Source organism: Lygodium microphyllum, unplaced genomic scaffold, assembly GCF_053477565.2.
Source record: "Lygodium microphyllum isolate KBCC unplaced genomic scaffold, Lygodium_microphyllum_v1.1.10 scaffold_370, whole genome shotgun sequence".
Taxonomy (NCBI): domain Eukaryota; kingdom Viridiplantae; phylum Streptophyta; class Polypodiopsida; order Schizaeales; family Lygodiaceae; genus Lygodium; species Lygodium microphyllum.
The window spans coordinates 37,886-62,504 of record NW_028229836.1 but is presented as its reverse complement, the minus strand read 5'-3'; the positions used below and the strand labels follow the sequence as shown (position 1 = coordinate 62,504).

The following is a 24,619-nucleotide window of genomic DNA, read 5'->3' as shown; positions in this document are numbered from 1 at the left end:
GGCCTTTTGACTCATTTTGTGGCCAAAAGGGCAAATTTTATGCTCATTAAGTGAATTTGGAGAAAAGGTTTACAAGGATCTTGGAGAGAGAGAGAGAGAGAGAGAGAGAGAGAGAGAGAGAGAGAGAGAGAGAGAGAGAGAGAGAGAGAGAGAGAGAGAGAGAGAGAGAGAGAGAGAGAGAGAGAGAGAGAGAGACCCAAACTAGATTCAACTCACATGCAACCCTATCTCCAAAAAGTGGTCTCTCAAGGGGGGAGAACTATGAGCCCACAACGGGTCATGTTCTAGGTTTATAGTTTTTGGGCCTTATGATGCTAACCTTTAAGGCCAAAGGGCTCAAAAAGGCCATATCAAAAAGATCAATTCTCAAGGTAAAAATGTTTGTAAGTAGCCTCCTATGCTATTCTAATACAAGCCTAATAATCTTGATTTGGTCTTTGAGATTGCATGTCTTTTATTTTGATGCTTGATTGGGCCATCAAATGGTTTAGTTGCTAATAGGTCATAAGTAAATAGGCTAGTGGTTTAGGAAGAAGGTTTAATTCAATGAGTTGGAAGAGATATTGCAAAAAACATTATTTCGTAGAAAAGAGCAAAAAAGAATTGAAGCACAAATCTAGTTTGAATAAGATTGGATTTAGTAATTGGAATACATATATGACGAAAGTTATTAGGATTCCAAGATATTAAAAGCTTCGATTGAAATAAGAGAAGGCTTATATTCCTAATGTTATCAAAAGTAAAAAATATGTCTTGCAACTCTTCCCGTTGAACTTAGTGATGTGATTACCTACAACTCCACTAACGATTATGTAAATCACATTAGAGCTCATGAAAACACAAACTTGTAGGGATTAAAGTGTATTTGAAAGCTAGTTGGAATGTGTTTGACAATGCACCGAATGAGCTTTTCTCTAATGCTCTTTTTACTAATTAAAAAAAGGATTCATGTGCTATGATTGAAACTGTTGAGGGTAATACACAATAGTCAAGATATTGGGTGGACTTCTATTATTTCAAAGGGTGTAACTCACTTCGGTGATAATCTCTCGTCTTGTCTTCTTGATGCTCCACCCTAACTAACCATGCATCCTCCTCTCTATCCCACGAAAAGGACACAAGACTAGCTTCAAGGTGTAGTAAACTCACCAACTTACCTTTCTACATTGTAGTCCAAAAGCTTGAATGCTTGAAGTTGGTTCCATGACCCAAGCAACATGATCCAATGTCCATCGCTCCTTTGCATCCACTACTAAAGCACACCAACCATAGAGAAGCTAATAGAGAAGAAGAAGAAAAACAAGAAAATGATGTAGAGCTTTACCTTCCCTCAGTCCCTTACTCAACACACACACACACACACACACACACACACATCAACAATGGAAACAAGATGATAAAATAGAAGAAGTAAATGGAAAGCTCCAATAGTTGCACTAATAGACCTTCCAAAGCATGGATGCACCAAAAAGGTAAATACAATTGAGACCTAACACTCTTAATATAGAACAAGATTACAATTTAGGGCTAGGCCACTTTTCTAAGGTGGCACCCCATTTGTGTTTTAGGGTTTTTATAATTGTGAATTAGGGGTTTCACTCTCTTTCAGGCACTCTATCATCTTGTGGGATCTAGGTCTGTCTTTCCTTGAAGTATGCTTCTATTTTAGCCTAATTTGACCTATCCTATGCTATTGGAATCATTTCCATATGCATAACCACACAACATCTACATGTGTGATTAAGAAATTTACCAATGATAAATATAGTATGCATGGGAGTGATCTCTCATAAAATGATATATCCATGATAATAATGTGATATCCACGAAGTACAAAAGTAATAGAAGTGTCAAAAAATAATACGTTGAAGCTCCAAAAATAATCCCAACACATGCTTTGACTTTTGTTGTTGACTTTGCCTTTGATTATAGCCTTCAACATTTTCTGTTAACATTGTCCCCTTCCAAGACATGTGCTAGTCACATGGCACTCACATCAAAGATAGATGCAGAATGCTAGGAACAACCAATGTAGAAGTAATCCAAATGGAGAACTAAGGAATGCCGATGATGATGATGATGAACTCAAGCAGATAAGGGCGACATGTGTGCTGATGTTGTGGATGATGTCAAAAAAATTTGTGGCTCTATGATGGAAAGATGATAGCCACATGATCACTAATTGCTATACTAAAGAAGGATCAAGAAATAGTGACGATATCCCAAAAAGCTATGGATGATATCCAAAAAAGCTATGGCTCGATGATGGGAAGATGACAGCCACATGATTAGTAATGGCACTACTAAAGAAGGGATCAAGAAATAGTGATGATGTCCAAAAAAGCTATGGATGATGTCCAAAAAAGTTGTGGCTCAATGATGGGAAGATGATAGCTACATGATCACCGATGGCACTGCTAAAGAAGGGATCAAGGAATAGTGATGATGTTGAGACTACGGATGTTGATGGTTCTTCAAATGGTCTTCCACAAAAAATCCTACAAGCCAACTTGTGCTCTCCCTAAGGAGTATATCCAACTTTCTTATGTAGTGATTTGTGTGTGTGCAATTGCAACTTGGAAATGGATCAAAGTCCAAGAAATCTTAAAGTATTGATCCACCCTTAAGGAGCTAGGTAGTAAAGAGTAATTGTATGGTGTAAGGCTCAGGGTGATAGGTCATCCAAGCAAGCATAGAATATCCTACCCTTGATGTGCCCCGAGACTATGAAGGGAAGAGCTAGAGGGTTAGATAGAGCCCACCGACCAAAGCCATTGAATCCCTAGGTGTTGTGAAAGGTGAGTGTACCTAAGTAATCATAGAGCTTTTTCTTTCTTTTCTTTCTCCCTCTTTTTTTCATCTCTTTTTTTCTATTTTTCTGGGAATAAATGTGCAAATAATACAAGTGATTCACTCCTCAAGGAGTGGCTACAAGGTGCATGAAATACACCCTTTATTGAGAAGATAGGATTTGACTGATTCTTGGAGCCGAACGAGTGACTTTAGACAAGAGGGATGTCTATACTAGGTAAATCTGTTATCCACAATATCCTCTAACAAGGCTACAAAGTAGAATGGAAATAATATAGCTCCGAGATGAAGTATTGCCTCGACAATGCAGATAATCCCTATGTTGATGTCAAAAAACAAAGGTGCTAGGCCATTCTTGTAGGGAATTGGTGGTTGTTGTAGGAGCTTGACTATAATAGTTACAAGTAATTATGAATGTTGGATCTAAATATTTTGGAATCGTTTAAGAAACTTATTAAAGTACAATCACATATTTTGTAACTCAAAGAGATAGATTTTACTCTCCTATGAAGGATTGATATTAGAAAATTTAGGAAATTTATATATACCATGCTACTCAACATCATAGTCACACCATATCTTCTTGGATAAGGGAAATAGAGTATATCTACCCTCTAATTGGAAAAGCAAAAAGAAAAATAGGCCACTTCATCTACTTCAAGGATAGGATATCTCTGTTCTAGTTTGAGTTTCCACACCTCTCATGGTTTCTCAATGAGGTACTCTCTTTGATTTTTCTCCTTAGGAACCTTGCAAGCCGCCTCTAGGGATGATGTTTTGGACTGTGTTGAGTGACAATGGCTTTCTAAATTTAGCATCCTAGCAGACATTGAAATAAAGAATCATGGACTCTTTCTTCTTTTGCATCTGATGATAGTTCATAGTGGGCTTATTTAGATCTTCTCTTTGTGCTTTTACTCCCTACAAGTCAATTGGATACTCTAGCACCTTCTAAGTGGAATCTTGAAGAGCCTAGAGCATTCTATCAAAGTGCTATTGAGCTTCAAGTGCCAAGTCAGTTACTAGTGGTAGCTCCTATGACTCTACCTTAGCTCCCTCTTCTGGTTCATCAAAATCCTAAGGATCCATATAATCAAATGGAGGTGCCATGACTTTAGGAGGCTCTATTGTAATACATGCTTCAACAAGTGGCTCATGTTGCATGTCACTTGGCTCAAAGGATTCTGGTATGCCATTTCTACATCCATGAGTCAAACTTAAATCCATTAAAGACATTCAAAGTTTAAGAGATATATATATACTGATTGCGTTTCATCTCAATAGGTTTTAGAGAATTCCTAGATGTTACATTCAAAGTTTAAGGACTTTTCTATTTTTTATTGTGCTTATATATATACTAATTGTGCTTCATCTCAATAGGCTTTAGAGAATTCTTGGTCATGGTAGCTATGATGCTTTTTGGTGCTACATATATGAGAGTATGGTCTCAATATATGTTAATATCCCAATAAACAATAATTATCTGCATAACACAAAATATCACGTTGATAGACTTATGCCTCATCAAAGTATGATACAACAATTCCATAAAGCTCTTTTACCATGTGATGAATACTTGATGGATCTTCGTAAATGTGATGAATGTCCAAAATGGCATGCAATAGGTCTCATGCATGTATCATGTCTTGATAAAACAAAAAAATTGTGGGGTGTTTAAATAAAATCTAGTGAGTGTGCATGTAAATGACTAACTCTAGAAAAGGAAATAACATGGAAGAAGTTATGATAAGGGATGTAACATGTGATTAAAATAGGTATATTAATCACACTTTTCATATAATAGTAGAAAGTGTAACATAACATTAAAAATATTACATCCCCTAATTTGAATCTCATTACTATAAATAATCTATTATGGATATGATTGCATGCATAAGTGTCTTACATAGTAGTTTTGTGTTATCTTCAAGGTATTGAACTAGACCAGTATAGCATTGGTACTCGCTTCTATTCCATTTCAACATGGAAATGACATTAATGCATGTGAGACAAAAGGTTTGAGATGATTTGAGACTAGAATCATGCTTGATTAAGATAGGTTGTGTTCCTTCGAAGTCTCATATAAATACTCCATATGAGCCAAACAAATTGAAATGTACCATTATAAGGTCAATAGACTATAGAATGAAGCAAGTAAAAGTGAGATGGTTCAGAATGGTCAACTTGCAAAAAAATATTTGGAAGGTGAAAACAAAGGATCAAGATTAGAGGTATCTCTTCAAGCTAAGATGCAGGTACCAACTCATTTATAATGATAATTGATTTTTTTTTTATAATTAATTTGATCACTTAAGTTTCAATAAGGCTAATTTGTTTGCCATCATATGATTAAAAAATTTAGTTGCCCATCGAGAGAGAGAGAGAGAGAGAGAGAGAGAGAGAGAGAGAGAGAGAGAGAGAGAGAGAGAGAGGGTAGATTTTTATGGGAGAACACTCTTTGTTGAATGCTTTAAAAGTCAATACACTATCCTACTTGGAGATCATCAAGTACAAAGATGGTTTGACTACTTGAAGTTGAATAATCTATGCCATTAAAGTGTTGAAAAATATAATATCAAATTTGAAAATGTCTAAAAATATAATAAATCTGAGAATCATCATGGAATTTTACCATGAAGTTTAATGGATGTGAGGAGATATAGAGTAGGCATGACATTTATACATGGTTTTTTTTTTTAAAGAAAAATCAAAGTAAGTAATTGCAAAAATAGGGCCTCTCAAAGAAGGTAAGTTGATCAATTACAATTTGATTAACTTTTCTAACATTTGAGGTATAGAATTCTAATTTACACATCATATAATTGACAAATTTCATGAATCAAACACCAACCCTATGTGGCATCCATAAAGTGTTTCTTGATTTTTCAACACCTTCAAATAGGATTTCAAAAAGTATAGATGGTGCAAAAACATGCTAGAAAATGTGGTGCTAGAGGGTGAAAAGGACTATTTAAGAAAAGGTTACATTTATAAATGATATGTCACTCCTATTCTAAGATATCCGCTCTCCAAAAATAGATGTGCACATGGAGCACATCTATTATTTGAGAGATGTAAAGTCACTCTTTTGCAAGGAGGATTCATGGTGGCAATGCACACGTCTCTCTCACCCTTCCCCGTGCTAGTAGGTACATGGTAGGTACATTGCACTTACCACAAATGCATAGATTGAGTGGATTGTGCTCAAACCTCTATTGATGTAGTGACATCTATTTATGTTGTGTCGTGTTCCTTTCTGCATATCAATGAGCCGTGGCAAAATGATGTAAGTCGGCATTGCTTATAATAAGGACCGCATCCCTTAAACTCATATGAGTGGGTGCCTATTGTATTGCGGTGTGCTACTTAATAAACTTTGTTATTTTATTATTATTAATTAGTTTGATGCTAATTTTCTGCCATTACAATTTTCTCAATTGTCTCATAGTACCTTTGTCACTTTCTTTAGTAGAAAAAGAATACTGAGACTAAGAGAGCAGCAAGAAGCATGTATGAGGGGATTCCACGAAGCCCTCCTCATCATTATCATGGAAAAGTGGAATTCTATTATGTGCATATAGCTTGAGCTATACATGTTATTGCTGGAGGAGGCAACCCAAGACCACTAAGGTAAGAACCGACAGTATTAAATGAGAAGGTTGAGGGGTAGTCCTTACACATTTGAGGGCTGTCCTTTCAGGTCCCACAGTCAAAAAATCATCAGGAGGGACCTTGATTGTAACATGTCAAGAGTGTACGCCATCTACATCAAAAAATAGCTATCATCACCAATCAAGAACACCTATCGATTCTATGAAATTGGGTGATAAGTTTTTTTCATAGCAAATACCATTTGCTAAAGACAAAACTGAGGGAAGTTGCATACTAGGCTACATCATCACTATTATCCACCAAATCATTGATACTTCCCACACTCTCATTATTGTAAATCACCATCATTTGGCTATTCTGCTATCCTTATATCCTCAAATGTATATTTGGCAATGGTAGTATGCTTAATGATATTATCATTCTTAAGAACTTCATTATTATCATCCATCTCAATCAATCGACTTCAGTTCTTTTCTTCTTCTCTTCTTGTGCATCCCCAATAAGCTCATAATTGATTACCTTTTACAACATAGAGATCTAGGTCCTCGTGCCAACAAAGCATAATAATAGTGTTGATTGTGCATAGATTATGTAGAATGATTCCACTTAAGATGCGTTGGACATTAGTTTGAGATGTCAACTTAAGTCTCTTTGACTATGCTCATCAAATTGAATATTAGATATGTGTTTTTGGATCTTAACAAAAGAAGCTATTCATATGATATTAAGAGTTCATCTTATACTATTACATTATGTTTTCTTGACACATTGCTTTCAACTCAAATTTTGAAAATATGGCCTTTGCAAAGACGAACCTAGATTAGTAGTATTACACCTATGCTAGATGAGAATTAAGAGTCTGATGTTGGTGATGTCGGGTGGGCTACTTTATGGACTGACTATTTGTTACTTCACAACAATCTTTCCTCACCACACTAGTACTCACAAGGGCCTCCATGGTTCCACTGTTGGCATAACAAAGCATTCAAAAGATGCCCAAATAGAAGTAGCTTCCATGGATGCTCCATATCAATAGGTCCAAGCTTTGACAATATGGTCTCTACCAAGGCTAACCTAGATCAACGATGTTGTGTTATGATAATAATTTAGAATATAGTGCAAATAAGATGGATGAGGAGATAGTGTCTAATGTTGCTTAGGCTACTTTGTGGTCTGAGTATGGCATAAGGAAATTGATTTGCAATGGAGCCATAAGACTAGATAATTAACCTCGCTTATTTATTTCTAGATCAATGAGTAATGAGCTGTTATAAAATTGTGATATTTATGATATTTTACTAAAATTCACTATAAAAATAATATGATTTTTACTTTATTTGTTTTTTGTGTCAATTTTCTCTATTTGTCATATGATCCATGGCTTATTGCATAAGTATATACACGTGGCATTGGTCGAATTATGCCTAGTAGATAGATGAAAGGATACTAATACGCTTTATGTTATGGTGAGCAAATTATTGGGTGAAGTTGTGTGGAATAAATGTTTTTGTGGAAGCACATTTTGATATGTAGGAATAATTATGGTTGAGCGCTTCATAGCGTGGAGTTATTATATTTTTGTGCACCTCTTAACGCAAGGAAAATATATGCATCTATGCACAATTTATCTATTTGGATACTATCGTTTTATAAGGCCTAGAAGGCTTGATCGTTATTATTTTGTAAATCTTAGTTTATATGTATTTTATAGGAGTAAGTTGAGAACCTTCAATATACAAAAATAAATTATTAACTTAAAATTGAAAGAAACTCACATGGAATAAGAAAGAAAATAGAGAGGAGAGGAGAAATTCAAAAATCATGCATGGTACAAGATTGGGTACAATGACCCCCATGCATGGATGAGTCTCTCTCCCATGCAAGTATTTATAAATGATATTAAGCTTTTGTGGTCGAAAATAACATTGAAAAGCATCTTCTTTTTGGACCTTTGTTTTTCTTACATGAACTCCATGTTTTTGCTACAATTTTTCTAGCTGCCATTTATCAAATACACCTAAACTAAGGTTAGCCAGTACTAGTATATGGCCAAAAACCCATGTAGTATCGTTTGTTTTATCAACTAGGGATAGTTGATTTTTAACCCCCAAGAAATGTTATGAAATTATGATATTGCATAACATTATGATATTTGCAATATTATACTTTGTTATAAAGCAAAAACTTTTAAGTTATATTGTCAAAACCATTTTTGAAACTAAATCATCAACTTTATATAGCTTGAAGCAAATTTTGGAAAAACGTTTTTTAAATTATCATATTTACTATTTTTTTTAAAAAAACAATTCCCTAAAGGTGCTTACGTAAGCCTGATATATTTGCCACCTCAATTATGTATTGAACATCCTATTCATACTTTAACCAAGCAATAAAACCATTACTTTACTATGGTTGTCATAGTAGTAGGTTTGGAAGTTCTCTAGTGGAGTTAAATGTGGATATCTCTTATCCTTCACCATTTTGTGCTAAACCTCATTGGTAGAATGTTCAGAGAGTCCTCAAGCATGGGAATGAATCCTTTAATCTTAGCAATGAAAAATGTTTCCCAATATGTTCGTCCAATCTTCCCCATATCAATTTTTAACTTGTAAGGATCTAAAAGTATTAGCAAATGCAAAAAGATGAGGAAACCTAAGACTAGCCAAGAATTGCAACATCTTGCCACCCATTGAATTGATTGCACACAACATTGTCATACCTAACCAAGCAATATGGAAGAGATCAAACCTTTCGAAGTAAAGAGATTTCCCCTTATCTAGACTTAGGAAGACCCAAACAATTGAAAAGCAAGATCTCCTGCTAGAATAAGAGCAAACAATAAATATAGAGTTTTGAAGAATTATATCAAATTCAACACATTCCACCAAGATGTCTAAATTTGTGCACTACCATGGAAAAGCCCAACCTCCTCAATGAAAGCCTAGTGATATCTGCTCAAATCTACCAAAACAAAGGTTCCAAAAAGCCAAAAGCTATCATATGACATTTACATACAATAAAGATGCCTTGCCCATGCACTTCAATGTAGTAACATGTTGCTAGAAGACCCGACCCTAATTTGGATGCTTCTAATTTTCTTCAATGGCATGAATTGAATATGCAACACCCAAGTGGTCCAAAGACTTCTATATCCGAGGGAGTCGAGGACAAAAGTAGAAAATCATATTGATCATCACCACCTATCCTATTTTGGGACAAACATATGTTGTTTGTTGACACCTCAATCCTTGACACGGTTTGTTAAACATGAGCTTCAAGAACAAAGAGTCAAATGTCTATGATGGCACAACGAAACAAAAGGGGAGGTTGCAAGCATTGAGCACCTAGAGAAACACACCAAAACTTATTGCATCAACACCAAGATGAAGATCAAGGAGTTTAGCTTCTTGTGCATCCTAGAACCAAGGGAAATCCATCAACAAGATCACAAAGTCACCCCCGTTTTTGGTGGGCTCAAGAGTAAAATCAAATTTTGGAGACAAGTTAACAAACTTGAGGGCACCAAGCTATGTTGCAAATGAGCTCAAGCAGAAGCCAAAAAAGATTGTGAAGATGGAGGCCACATGAAAAAAAGGCAAGTGGATGATCTATTGTCTTGGCAAGACTCTCATTTAAGAGCTTTGAGGACCCCCTAAGAAGAGGGCCATCTTTAGATGGGGTTTGATTATTTTGATTTCCATGTAGTGATCAAATAGGTCTATGCTTTTAGCACCCGAAAGTAGTTTTGTATCTAGATATCTAATGATGTATGGTGTTGGTCCTTTACATCTGTTAGGTATCTTAAAGGACATGAATCTCTCTCTCTCTCTCTCTCTCTCTCTCTCTCTCTCTCTCTCTCTCTCTCTCTCTCATCCATCCTAGAACTAGGGGAAATCCATCTCTGGTGGGATCAAGAGTAAAATAAAACTATTGAGACAAGTTAACAAACTCTTAAAGGCACCAAGCCATGGATTAATAAACTCAAGGGCACCAAGCATGCGCTGCAAATGAACTCCAGCAGATGCCAAAAGAGATCATGAAGATGAAGGCCAAGTCAACCTACACAAGAATATATACATCTAAAGCTCCAAGAACTATTATGTTTCCTGAGTAGAGGAAAGAAACACAATAAAAGAAACATCTAGCTAGAAAACAAAGAAGACCAAAGAGAGCCTAAAAGTAGGAGAATCTAACACATCTTTAAAAATGGCATCAGTAACTCCCCGTGGAATTGGCTGAAAAGGTAAGAGGGCCAAAATTATTTGACAGCACCTCTCATGGGTCAATCCAACTGATAGTTGCAGTAACAGCCTGATAACAGCCATGGCATTCTCTGGGACAATATTCCAATAATTTTGAAAGGTATGCCAAAATTGAATCAACTTATGTCACATTTTAGAGCTGTGACAGGATGGTCATTTCAGGAAGAGAATAAAATCATGTGTATTCACAGAATTTGTGGACACATGGAAACTATAAATACAGCAGATTTATTATGAATGTTCGTGCCTCTTATTATATTATAGAGTAATAAAATACAGCAAGACTGGCTGGCACAGGCTAATTACTGATCCTCAGAATCTTATAAATTACACGGGTATAGAAACTGAATATTTCTGGCTTTAACCATAGCAACGAATAGGATCGTTACAACCTTTCTCAGCTGATTGCTTCGTTCCAAAACGGCCTCCTTTAGCTAAATACTGTTGATGGTATTCCTCTGCTCTGTAAAACTTCTTGGCAGGTAATATTTCTGTGACAATCTTTCTGTTCAACTTCTTCTGATGCTTCTCCATGGACTCTTTAGCGGCATTCTCTTGCTCAGGGGTGTAGAAATAGATACCAGATCTGTACTGTGTACCCACGTCATTACCCTGCAATACTTGCCCGCTTAAGCTCAGTAATCATTTCATTTTCAATAGCTGTATCAATGGACTTCTTCACAAACATTCTGAAAATACAAAAAAGCTAATCATCTAACATCATAGACACACATGGTCAAAAGAATAGAATAGAAAACTGAGGGGGAGAGAGAGAGCTTGTTTTAAGCCTATGTTTCAATTGTAATCACAGTGCACACGTGGGATCTTGTTCGGATAAGGCAATTTGGTCCAGCCACCAGTCAGGTTCTAGCTTCACTGGATAGACTGAACCTGCCTAAGTCTGTCAGGCTAGTCAAAATCCCCTAATGAAAAGGATATGTTCATATAGATTGAGAGTACCTCATTAAACTTCACAACTCATGAAAAATGCACTCCATACTTCATCCTACCCAAACCCATTTTGCACAAGTTGTATTCACATGCCATTGCTCCAACACTCGTGTGACCACCCTTCAACTGCCAGATCAAAAGGGGTGGTCACTGCCAGATCGAATCCTGTTATTTGCCAGGCTAAGCCCAGTGCCCAAGCATCTCTGATCACACTTTAGCCCATTAGTTCACACTTGTCAGGCCTATGTTCTCAGCTGCCACATCTCCAAGCAGATCACAGACAGCCATGTCAGAACTGGAGCTGTCCTCAACTGTGTTGTTGCTGCCCCAATTCACAACTCACAACTAGCTCCTTAGGATTTGATACGAGACCCTGATCTTGGTAGTCAGTACCTAAATGCCACATTCTTGCCTTCTCTCCAAACATGAGGACTTTGTTGGGATAACAGTGAGTGCTACTAAAAGAATCTCAGGACAACAAACAGCTCATAAATTGTCCAATCACTCCAAGCTAGCACCTTGCATGCTCGCACTTGTGGCCAGCCATGTAATAAGATCATCCAATAGCCAAAAGGGGCCTCTGTATTACCACTAAGATACTGCGAACTGGTGAAACACCCCCCCCCCCCCCAATTATGCTAAGTGCTGCTGATCTAAAGAGAGAGATCTGCATCCCACCTCCAAAATATACACCTAGTTCTCCTCCACTACCACAACCTAGTCTTGGTCATGGCCCTTGCTACAGATTAGAGAGAGACCTACAGACTGTATCCCCCTTCAAGGCACACCACCCCCAATTATCGTTGGCTACCACAACCTAGTCTTGGTTCTCTCTTTCAAGTTACTTCCAAATCACCCTAACAGTTTTTGTCATATTATTCGCTAAATTATTTCACCTCTCTGCAGCCCTAATACCTTTCTAATCAAATAAGAGACTTACAAGATTTCAATAAAAGAAATTTCAAATGGCTCAGAACTTCTATGAAATTGTGCCAATATGTGAGTGGCGACCATTCCATCATCCACAATACCCCAAAAATCAATCCTTAATCACTCCCTACTACCATCAGCCATTGCCATCACCAGATGTCTTGCTGCCCATCCTTCATTAATCCTAGCCTTGCCATCTCAGTGTCACCTTATATATTGGCCTTGCAATGCTGCCACTGACACCTGTTAGTGGATTTGTCATTTCATGACTCATGAATGAGCTTGTGCATGTCCATGTAGGCTGAGTACTATTTTACCAGAGTGATGTGGTCTGCCTTTATGGACAATTAGCATTTTCTAAGCTAGCCAACTGTATCTTTATGGCCCCATATTGTTGGACAACCAGTTCATGTTTTGAGCCTATTTATTGACTAAGGGCTTGTGCGAGTGCACAATGGAAAGGAAATACAAACACGGAGACAAAGGAACAAAGAAAGACTGCAAGAGAAGAAAGAAATCTGCACTAAACAAGGAACAAATGCTGAATACAGAAGAAGAACTGATCAGTCCCTGCACACAGCCCACGGCGTCAGTGAGGCCAATGCACTGAAAGGCAATGAAGTGGCTGCTCTAGAATGAGCTACCTCCTCCTTCAAAACAAGTGGCTAACGTGTCAAAGCTCCTAAAGTTCTCAACTGACTCGAACTGAGGCTCAAAGGCAGGACATAACAAGGCTTGACAATCATAACTGCTAACACCCCCTCTCGGATCCTGGATGTGGTGAAAGGCCAAGGAAGAAACGGATCCTAGGGTGGCAAGAGAGATGCCATGTCAAAGAAGACAGTCGATGAAGACTACCAATGAAGAAGCTCCTCATGATCTTGGAAAACCCCCTTTGAAACACTAGGAGCCAAGCAATCCACAACCACCTCACCAAGATCATCCCCCTCTAAAAGGGATGGGGGGTAAAAGGGAACCACCAGAAGAGCGGGGGGGAGGAGAAATGGGGACGGATGGGAAGAAACCTATGGAATAGAGGGTGCACAAGACAAATTCAAAATCTTATTTCCAATCATTTGAGTCCAGACACAATTGAAGCACTAATAGCTATTGCCTACTAAGTGAGAGAAATCCAAAAAAGGATAGATAGGTAAAAAAAGATTGCCATTAAATACAAAGGGTTTTTTATGCCTTTTGCCAAGCTATAGCCTTTTTGCCAAAATCATGATGTTAATTGCTTTTTTCAGCCCAATTTCCCCCCAAAATTATGTCAAGTATGAAACAAGATTTCACACTTCTGTTTTCATACGTTTTTCATACATCTGATTGGCCAATCAAACGCGTCTGATGAAAACTATGAACCCCGGTACCAAGGCTCATAAGGCCATAAACTGAGAGGAGTGGAAAGCCCAAGTTTGAAACATAAAGAGCCTATGAATAGGAACTCCACAGGCAATTAAGAAACAAGGGAAGTGCCAACATCACTAATAGGCACCGATACAATGTCACCAACAGTGATGGAACCCTCGAAATGTTGGGATATAAAGGCCCGGTAACCTCCGTGTATAGTACACACACATTGTACATGTGAATGCACCCTTTACATGCTCTAAGTATAAATACATTTTATTCTTTGTGTACCAACACATTGTTGGTACACTCTAATCGACTCGTACCTTTCACTCTGCTTACACTCTCTCCAGTCGTCACACTCTCACGCTCACTCCAACTCGACCTCCCTCCCTCTCTCTCTGTTGTGCCCCCTCTTGGTCCAACAATTGGTATCAGATCTGACTTTTGTGCACGCTTCCCGTGAAGAAGACCAGCAACCTAGCAGTCGAGCAGAAGACGAGCAGAACACTGCTCGAGGTGACCAGCAAGTGTGTAGCAGCAGGACCAGGCGACGACAACAAGTTAGGCATGACCTGACAGGACCAGCGACACGGCTGGCAACTGACGGGCTATAGTCGCAGGAAGAAGTGTCGTGCAGAAGACCAGCACAGGTGTCGTGTAGAAGACCAGCCAGCAGCCAGCAGCATGTCAATGGGGGGGACCAAACGACAGGAGACACAGGCTGTAGGCGCACGCAAGGACCAGCATGGAGGCCGTTGCGTGTCGACGGGATCCAGCGTGACGCGGGCGAGCGGGCAACAGGTACACGGACGCGACGTGACAGGGCAGGGTCAACGGAAACCCCGCCCCCCCCCCCCCTCCCGGGTCAATTCCTTTGTTTTTAAAATCAAAAATTTTTCCTTTAATCTCTTCAATTACTCTCCTTTTTTACAGGAGTTCACACACGGGAAGCATAAATCACAGATCTGTGAGGATTCGAGCCATAAATTTGGGGCTTTTCCCAAATTTGACATCGTTCATGCCTGTCAGTAAATTTCGAGTCAGAAATTGCAGAAATTGCGAGCAGTGACCCCAATTAAATAGGGGATTTTGCCAATTTTGTCAAATTTTTGCCCCTTTGAGCAAAATTTCTTTACATTGGATCCAAGAAATTTGGGGCTTTTCATGTATTGGCAAATTTTTGCTCAGCTGGGTCAGGTTGACTGACATTTATGCAATTTTGGACTTGAAATTTTGGGGATTTGAGTAGATTTTGGTAAATTTCTGCATCTTTTGCCCGTGTGGTGGCTGGTTCATGTACAAACAACAGAGATTTATTTTGGTTCGAGGAAGAACAGCAGTGTATTTTGCTGGTTCAATTTGTGGTTCCCCAGATTAGTGCATTTACTCCTGTGTTTGTGATAAAATGGCTGCAACTTCTTCCAATTCTTCAGACATCAAGAGTTTGATAGAGATTAAACGGTTTGATGGTCATGGATTTGACCTTTGGAAAAACCGTATGCAAGGCATTTTGTTCCTAAAGGATTGTGAGGATGCTTTGCAAGAAGATAAACCCGCGCTAATGTCTAATGCAGATTGGGCCAAAGTGAATAAAAAGGCTATGGCTTACATAAAGATGGGTGTCACTGATGACATTCTGACAAACATTAAGGGTTTAGATACAGGTTATGCAATATGGGAAAAGCTGAAAACTACTTATGAGATCACCACACCTGTTAATCAGGTGCATTGAATGCGCAAGTTGGTGAATATGCGACTGGGTGAGTCAAAGCCTACAACTGAGAACTTGAGTGCATTTACAGGGATTCTAAATTAGCTCAAAGATGCAAATTTGGACTTTGATGATAAGTTGAAGGTGATCTTTGTTATCATGACACTGCCGGACTCATGGGAAACCTTGGTGGTTTCACTTAGCAATAACCCCAATCTTTCATATGATGGGGTGAGGGGTTCTATCTTGAATGAAGAAATTAGACGCATGTCAAGTGGAGAAGGTAACAACTCAGCTTATAATGTAAGAGGCAGGGCTGAAAAGAAAAATGCAAATGCAGAGCACAGAAACGGGAGCAAGAGCAAAGCAAAGGAAAAGAGTGACATTACTTACTATCACTATGGTCGGAAGGGCCACAAGAAACCTAATTGCAGGTATTACAAGAAGGAACAAGAGAGAAAGAAGAAGGCAAGAGATAAAAAGAAGGAAGAAAAGACAAATGCATCGGAGACAACCAAAGGCAAAGAGAAGGCCAATGTGGCCTCTAGCATGGTCATAGAAGAGCTTTCAGATACAGAGACTGATGTATTATGTACAATTGATTATGATGCCCTTATATGTCAAATGCAAGATATGCAGATTACCAAGGCTGATGTGATTGATGCAATCTTGTCAGTTGATGATGGTGTCACTCAGACTTGGATTGTATTGTAGACTCTGGTGCCTCTTTCCATGTGACTCCTTGCTTTGGAGTGCTTTGCTATGTACAATGCAAGCAGTTATGCAAAGGTGTCTTAGAAATAACCATGCTTATAGCATTGATGGGATTGGCACAGTACACTTGTCTTTAGACAATGGTCAAGAGCTTGTGTTGAAAGATGTCAAATATGTGCCTGACATTAAAAAGAGTTTACAATCCATTGGTCAGCTTGACTTCCATGGCTACGCCACATTGTTTGGTGGTGGTTTGTGGAAAGTGAAAAAGGGTTCCATGCTGATTGCAAAAGGAACCAAGAAGGGCACTTTGTATTGCTTGCACTATAAAGCCTTGAATGGCAAGTTTCTTGCAGTTGTTGAAATTTACAGCCACTTGGAGTTATGGCATAAGAGATTAGGCCATATGAACCAAAAAGGACTTGATGTCCTTAGCTCTCTGAAGAGGGTTGATGAAAAAGGCTCTAAACTTGATTTTTGTAATGAGTGTCAATTTAGAAAGTAAATTAAAAATTCATTTTACTCTGGTGTCTCACGTAAGTCCAATGTCTTGGACTTGGTGCACTCTGATGTATGTAGTATGCCCATGAAATCGTTGGGTGGTGCTGCATATTTTGTCTCCTTTATTGATGACTATTCCAAGAAGATTTGGATGTATTTGCTGAAAAAGAAAAGTGAAGTGTTTGCTGTTTTTAAAACTTTTAATGCATTTGTGACCACTCAGATAGGTAGAAAGCTAAAATGCTTGAGAACTGATAATGGGGGTGAGAGCGCATCGACTGAATTCAAGTCCTTTTGTGACTTGCATGGTATTAAGAGGGAGCTTACAGCCCCTTACAACCCTTCTTCAAATGGGGTGGCTGAAAGATATAACAAGACTTTATGTGAAAGAGTGCGGTGCATGCTGTCCATTGCTAAACTCCCTTGTGCATTTTGGGGAGAGGCACTCAAAACCACGGTTCACATTTGCAACCACTCTTCAAATGAGTCCTTAAATAATGGCATCCCTGAGGAGGTTTGGTCTGGCAAATCGGCCTCATATGAACTTTTTCGCATATTTGGCTATGATGCTTTTGTACATGTTAGGGATAAGCTGAGAAACAAACTTGACCCAAAATCCACCAAAGGCATCTTCATGGGCTATGGTGATGAGGGTGAATTTGATTACAGAGTGTAGTTACCTCAGTCCAAGAAAATTATTTGCAGCTGTAATGTTGTGTTTAATGAGGCAAAATTGCTGAAAGGCACCTTAGCCTCTAATGAAGATCTGAAAAAGGTGAAATTTCAGAGTTTGCAGCCACCCATTACTTCAGAAAATGAGCCTCAAGGTGTTGTACCACGCATTGAAACTGATGATAAGCCGGTTATTTTTAAGCCAGATAATGATGGACAGCAAATAGAAGCACAAAGAGGTCATGGGCAGCAAGATAGGCTTGCTGATTATGAAAATGCAGGTGTTGGAAATGAAAATGAAGGTGTTGTACAGCATGCTGAAAATGGTTTACACCAGCCAATAAATGCTGAGAATAATATATCTCCAGATGTAGACCCAATTCCTAAAAATGTTGATCATTGGGTACGCAGATTTACACGCGTAAGAAGGCAACCACATAGATTTGACCCCTCCTTGCATTATCTGATGCTTACAGATAAGGGTGAGCCTTTTACATACAAAGAGGCCAAGTCATGTGAATTCAGCAGTAAGTGGGAGCTAGCTATGCAAGAAGAGATTAAATCTCTATATGCAAATGCTACTTGAGATCTTGTGTCACTACCCAAGGGAAAGAAGCCACTTCCAAACAAATGGGTGTACAAAGTAAAGACAATTGATGGGAACCCCAAGTACAAGGCAAGGCTAGTTGCCAAAGGGTATGCACAAAAGGAAGGGATTGACTTCCAAGAGGTCTTCTCACCTATTGTGAAGATGACCACTTTACGTGTGCTTTTTGCTCTTACTGCTGTTTTGGAATTAGAGCTACATCAAATGGATGTAAAAATAGCTTTCTTGCATGGTGACATTGATGAGGAAATCTACATGAAACAGCCCGAGGACTTTGTAGTTCCTAGAAAAGAGCAAATGGTGTGTAAGCTAAAACGCAGCATGTATGGACTGAAACAAGCACCACGGCAATGGTACAAAAAATTTGACACTTTTATGCTATCTCATGAGTTTACATGCAGCCATGCAGATCATTGCTTGTACATGAAGAAGGATACAGATAGCAGTCCCATCATACTTATTTTGTATGTGGATGATATGTTACTAGATGGGAAAGGAAAGACTAGCTTGGATGCTCTCAAAAATCAGCTGAAATCAGCTTTCTCCATGAAAGATTTGGGAAATGCAGACATATTTTGGGTATGAGGATTCGTAGAGATAGAAGGCAGAAATTGTTGTTTTTATCTCAAGAAAAGTAGATTGGCAAGGTACTGGACAGATTTAACATGGCTCAAGCTAAGCCTTTTGGGGTACCCTTACCTCCTTATCTCAAGCTTAGCAAAGCCAATAACCCGCAGGGATGACGTGGAAGCAAATGCTATGAAGGGAATTCCTTATGCATCAGCTTGTGGCCCTTTTATGTATGCTATGGTTGCTACTCGTCCAAATATTGCTCGTGCAATGAGAGTTGTTAGCAGGTTTATGTCAAATCTTGGCAAAGCACATTGGGAGGCTATCAAGTGTATTCTTCGATACCTTAAGGGTACACAAAGAAAAAGTATTTGCTATGGGCAGGGTGCACTTAGTTTGCAAGGTTATTGTGATGCAGACATGGCAGGTGACTTGGGCACTCGTAGGTCCACTAGCCGATATGTCTTTACAGTTGCTGGTGGAGCTGTTTCTTGGTGTTCCAGATTGCAGAACATTATTGCATTGAGTACCACTGAAGCTAAATACATATCAGCTACTAAAGCTTCTAAGGAAGCTATATGGTTAAGCAGACTTGCAGATGATCTCGGCATGTCTATGGGTACTGCAGTTTTGGGATGTGATAGCCAGAGTGTTGTGTATCTAGCTAAGAATGCCATGTATCATTCACGCACAAAGCATATAGATGTGCGATATCACTTCATCAAACAGATTCTGGAAGATGGTCAAATCACATTGACCAAGATTAAAACACAAGATAACCCTACAGACGTTCTCACTAAAAGTCTAAGCAAAGCTCAACACGAGCATTGCATTCGACTAGTGGGAGCTGGTTAGTTAGAGGTTCATATCAGACCTTTAAGTGGGAGGTTGTTGGGATATAAAGGCCCGATAACCTCCGTGTATAGTACACACACATTGTACATGTGAACGCACCCTTTACGTGCCCTAAGTATAAATACATTTTATTCTTTATGTACCAACACATTGTTGGTACACTCTAATCGACTCGTACCTTTCACTCTGCCTACTCTCTCTAGCTGTCACACTCTCACGCTCACTCCAACTCAACCCTCTCTCTCTCTCTCTGCTATGGGCCCTCTTGGTCCTTGTGTACCAACACATAGTTGGTATACTCTAATTGACTCGTACCTTTCACTCTGCTTACACTCTCTCCAACCGTCACACTCACGCTCACTCCAGCTCCACCTCCCTCTCTTTGATGTGCCCCCTCTTGGTCCAACACGAAAGAGCATAGATCCTGCAACAAATCACCTCGTGGAGTCATATAACTAGAAGCTCCACTGTCAACCACCCCAAGGCCTCTCATATGACAAGACAACCATTAAGAAAGGCTCCTCCAACTCAACAATATGAAGAAACGTGGACTCATGGGTAACTGCTGGAGCACAGGCAAAAGACTCGGATGTGTTAGCTCCATCCTTGGCTCCTTCCAACATTTCTCCTCTAGATGTGTCCCCTTCCTACAGTATGGGCATTTAGGCTTCTCTATATTAAAGGCAGAGCCTAAAGAACTCTCCTATTGTTTAACCTTTGACTTCCCTTTCTTCTTCTTTCCCCCTCTCGAACCTACAACAAAAGCTTTGGTGGAAGTGGATCCACTGGCAGCCACTTTGTTGCACTCATCATCCTCCAAAACAAGCAATGCAAGCTTCTCCCATAGAAGCTTCTCACAAGTCTTGGATATAAGAAGACTGATATAGAAGGCATCCAACCATGGAGATGATAGCTAAGTCAAAAGAATCATCGCCATATCCTTTGAAGATATCATCCTACCAAGGGATGCAAGCTCATCCCTCATATCCTTCAACTTGTTGATATGATCCTTTATGGAAGGAGAATCATCAACAATGAGTATCCGTAATTTCTTGTCAAGAGTAATCCAGTGGGCTTCTGATAGTACAAAGAAGCAAGCTTTGTCCATACTTCCATTGCTTTTCACAACCGATGCGCGTACACTAGGAAAAAATATTGTAAGCTCATAAAGAGAAAAGATCAAGCTCTAGATTTGAGCCAATCCCATAGGGCCGCATGATCCATCGATGATCCAATGATGGGATCCTCTACTGGACAAGGATATAGGCAGATAGCTATGACTAACTTTGGGTTATCTTCAACTGTTGTATATCAAGTTATAGTAAAGAATGAAAAAAAGTGAGCTATTCCTGTAGGATAAATATACACTTAGCACAAGACAAGTGTCTAACCACATATCATGAAGTGAAATAAGTGGAAGGATACTTGGAAGCTTGTACGACAAAATGTCTTAATACTTATCTCTTCTTTATACCTTCTTTTTTTAGCCAAGAGTTCTCGAATGAGATTAGTGAAAACAATCTAAACATAGACTTACTATTTAATGGACACCATCCCCATTTCTTAGGTTTAGCACTTTTAGGCCAATCCAAGGCTTCTAAAAATTAGAAAACTTTTACAATTTAGGAATCCCCTAGAAATTTAGAAATCCCCATACAAATAGCATATGAAAGCCCAACCTACATAGGCATATTGCACAAACCTATAATGATCAATACATTGATTCTTTCTATGTGCAAGCCGTCCAACCCCGATATACTAAAGTTCCAATCCCATACATCCAAACAAGTCATGTGCATATGAATGGGCATTTTATTCGTCCTAACCACCATGCGACCTGAGACCGATGCATCAATAGCCAACTCTAAAGCAATTTTCTAGATATCCATCAATTACCTAAGAAACAAATTTGATAAGGTTTTTTCGATATAAAGTAATTGAAAAGCATACACCTTGGTCATTCTTTGTCTATTGTATCATCACAATAACTCTCGGTTTCAACATTAAGCATGGTAAGGTCACAACCATGAATAACAAGAGTATACGTGGATGGTAACTTCACAAACCTGATGAAACATATATTAACATATTTCTTTAGCTTCTACTTTAAGGTCTCGCTAGAAAAGTTGGAGCTCCCTAGATCTCCATGCAAAGAGCCAAGCTTGCTTATGAAACCAACCTTTGATATCTCAAAGGGCAATAAACTTAAATTTGCAAGTACTAAACACAACAATAGTATAGAACTTAGCAAAGTAAATCCTCACAAACAAGAGCTGGAGTACTCTTGCTCCAGCCACTTCGATATTTCTTTAGCTTTATGAGAATAGTTTAAAATGCACATAAAATTCTTAAAATTTCAACTATTTCTCACATTGTACTTGATCATTGGATGATTGGCTCTAACATCAAAGAGAAGATCCCAATCCAACTTTAAATCAAACAAAAACTTAGCCAATAACTTCAATCTCCTTAAGGTTAAGAATGACGACAGACTTTGTACCCCAAGTTTACTAAGCATTCATTCCCTTGGCTGCCAAAATCGATCCTACTAACCCATTCCGTTGCTCCTCTCACAAATAAGGTTGATTGAAAATTGGAAAGGGCACAAATTGCTAAAATTTCAGTAGTTTCTCACATCATTATTGATCATCAAAGCTCCACAACTCTTGCACCTTGAGAGGTTGCAATCCAACCCTGAATTAATCAAAACCTCATCGATGACTTCAGCCTACTAGACCCTAAAGACGCCACGAGCACTTTGCACCCAAATGCATCGAGTTTTCATTACCATGGCTGCCTTGTTCCGTCCTTTTGACCCACTCCTCACTTTCTTGCAAGGCAATTTGTCCGTAACTTGACTTCGTTTAAGAAAAAAGTGTTTGAAAAGAGTTCTAATGCTGAGATCTCACCTCTTGAAACTCAAAAATGGCCTCTTTTTTTCTTCATTGAGGTTTGGGATTTTTAGTTTTCTTTTTTTTCCTTCTTTTTTTTGGGTAGCGAGAGGGGGGGGGGGGGGGGGGGGGGGGGACGCTGCAAGGGGAAACCAACAATAGAGAAGGCTGGTGTTTGACAGCATTTTGGCAATGCTTATCGGATGACTTTTAGAAAGATCGTCCATTCTTGCATATCACCTTGCACAATAGTCTCACAATAGATGGCATCTTGAAGGTGAATGTTGACTATGTACAAATAAAAGATGACGCCAATACTCAACCATGCAAGCCATAGAGCTTGCCAATGTGTCGAGCAATGGCTAGACCATTCACCCTCTTTGTTTAGTACAAAAGAAACTAAGGTTCTTGTTTTCCAGAAAAGTAAATAGCAGAAACATGGTTTTCCAGAGATTTACAGGTTGAAGGTATACAATTATTTACAAACTACATAACCTCCCTACAAAAGAACTATTTTCAAGTTTATAAATGCTGTAACAGTGGCATGTAAAAACTGGCATGCAGTGGATGTACTGACATTTCTAAGAAACAATCGAATGCCAGAAAAATTTGAAGATTGGAACATTAGATTTGACGAAACGCCAGCAAATTAGAAATTCTTACTAGTTTTGCTAAGCCAAAGCCCTAGGCTGGTCATCCGTTTCAGTACTTCAGAAGAAGCAGCAATAATAAAACGAGACAAAAATGGCCTAATCCAACCTGGCATTCGTGTATTAAAATTTATGGAGGGAGCTTACTTGACGGTTCAAGGTCGTCGGGTCGTGCCGCTCCCAGAAGCAATTCAGCAGGTCATCATAGCTGCACTGCTTAGGGTCGTACTGGACTCGAACGACTTCAGAATGGCCGGTGTAGCCTCCACAGACGTCATTATATGAGGGGTTGTGCACGGTGCCCTGGGTGTATCCCACCTCTGTCTTGGTGGCACCAGGGACTCTCTGGAATGCGAGCTCAACGCCCCAGAAGCAGCCAGCACCGAACTGCGCAAACTGCTGGCCAGGGGCGGGGGTGTCGTCGTCAGGGCCCTGAGCGATGCTCTGGCCGGCCGTGTCGGTGAGCGAGGCAGCGGTCTTCCCGCCGAGGCCGAGCTTGTTGAGCCAGGAGCTCATGGCGGCCGGAGGGGGAGGCCTGGGGGTGCAGAGAGAGGGAGACAACGCCGGCGGGCGGGCGGCCGATGGGAAGGGGAGGTGCCGGAGGCTGGACAGGCCGGACGGGGAGAAGGAGGAGGAGGAGGATGAAGAAGACGAGACGAGCGTGATGATGGCCGGATGCAGAGCACTTAAAGAGCTCAGATGCGCCGTCATGGCAGCCCTGCTGGTCCTGTCGAGAAGAGAAAAGGACACGCAGAGAGAGAGAGAGAGAGAGAGACAGACAGACAGACACACACACACAAAGAAGAGATTCCAAGCCAAGAGAGCACCAACAAACTTGCCGGGAAGACGTGCCAGATGCTTTTCGCCACTTGGATCACACCCCACATGAAACCGCCTTGCCATTGATTTCTAAGGCGGTAAACCACAAATAATTCGATGTTTAAAGGGGAGGTTTACAATCTCTAGATTTTCTTTATTAAACCTTAGAAAAGAGCAAAGATTAAGTTGCAAAAAGATGTATCAATATCCGATTAATAAATGTAATCGCATTACATTGGTTTGGCCTTTCTTTTTTCGTAACACGATAGCTGTATTGAGAGAGAAAGTGTAAGATATCACAGCATCATCTAAGTGATGCAACATCCAATCGCATTACATTGGTTTGGCCTTGGCTAGTAATGCTTGTATAATAGGGAGAATTGACAATAAGGACCTAGCCAAGTTAACTTCCTTTTCAAGGCGATAAAAACCATGATCCAACCCCTCCAATGGTTGGAAAGCTTTTATTAACTGTGAAAACTTCTTGTCACTTTGCTAATAGCCTGCACGAACCAAGTGAACTATCCCAAAGGATCTGTTCACAACAAAAGTGATCCACTACAAGCAAATTGATGCACATGAAGCACCGGTCTAACCAGGGTGTGGCATCACATAATTGCTATTTTAGCATAGTTTATTTTGCTTACCAATATGAAAACTTCATGTGATGAGTAGCTCTAGTTTAACAATGGAGTTGATGGTGAACACAA

At 39.4% G+C, this 24,619-nt stretch overlaps 1 protein-coding gene across 1 annotated transcript; it reads right to left on the bottom strand.

Moving 5' to 3' along the window:
• Window positions 1-10,892: 10,892 nt before the first annotated feature.
• On the bottom strand, window positions 10,893-23,920 carry LOC148008111 (peptide methionine sulfoxide reductase A3-like). The gene is made up of 2 exons (XM_087674479.1): window positions 23,238-23,920; window positions 10,893-11,297 (listed from the first exon to the last, which is right to left on the bottom strand). Exons 1-2 carry the CDS (start codon window positions 23,799-23,801, stop codon window positions 11,046-11,048), a joined length of 816 nt encoding a protein of 271 aa, XP_087530605.1. The 5' UTR covers window positions 23,802-23,920; the 3' UTR covers window positions 10,893-11,045.
• Between the last annotated feature and the right edge of the window lie 699 nt (window positions 23,921-24,619).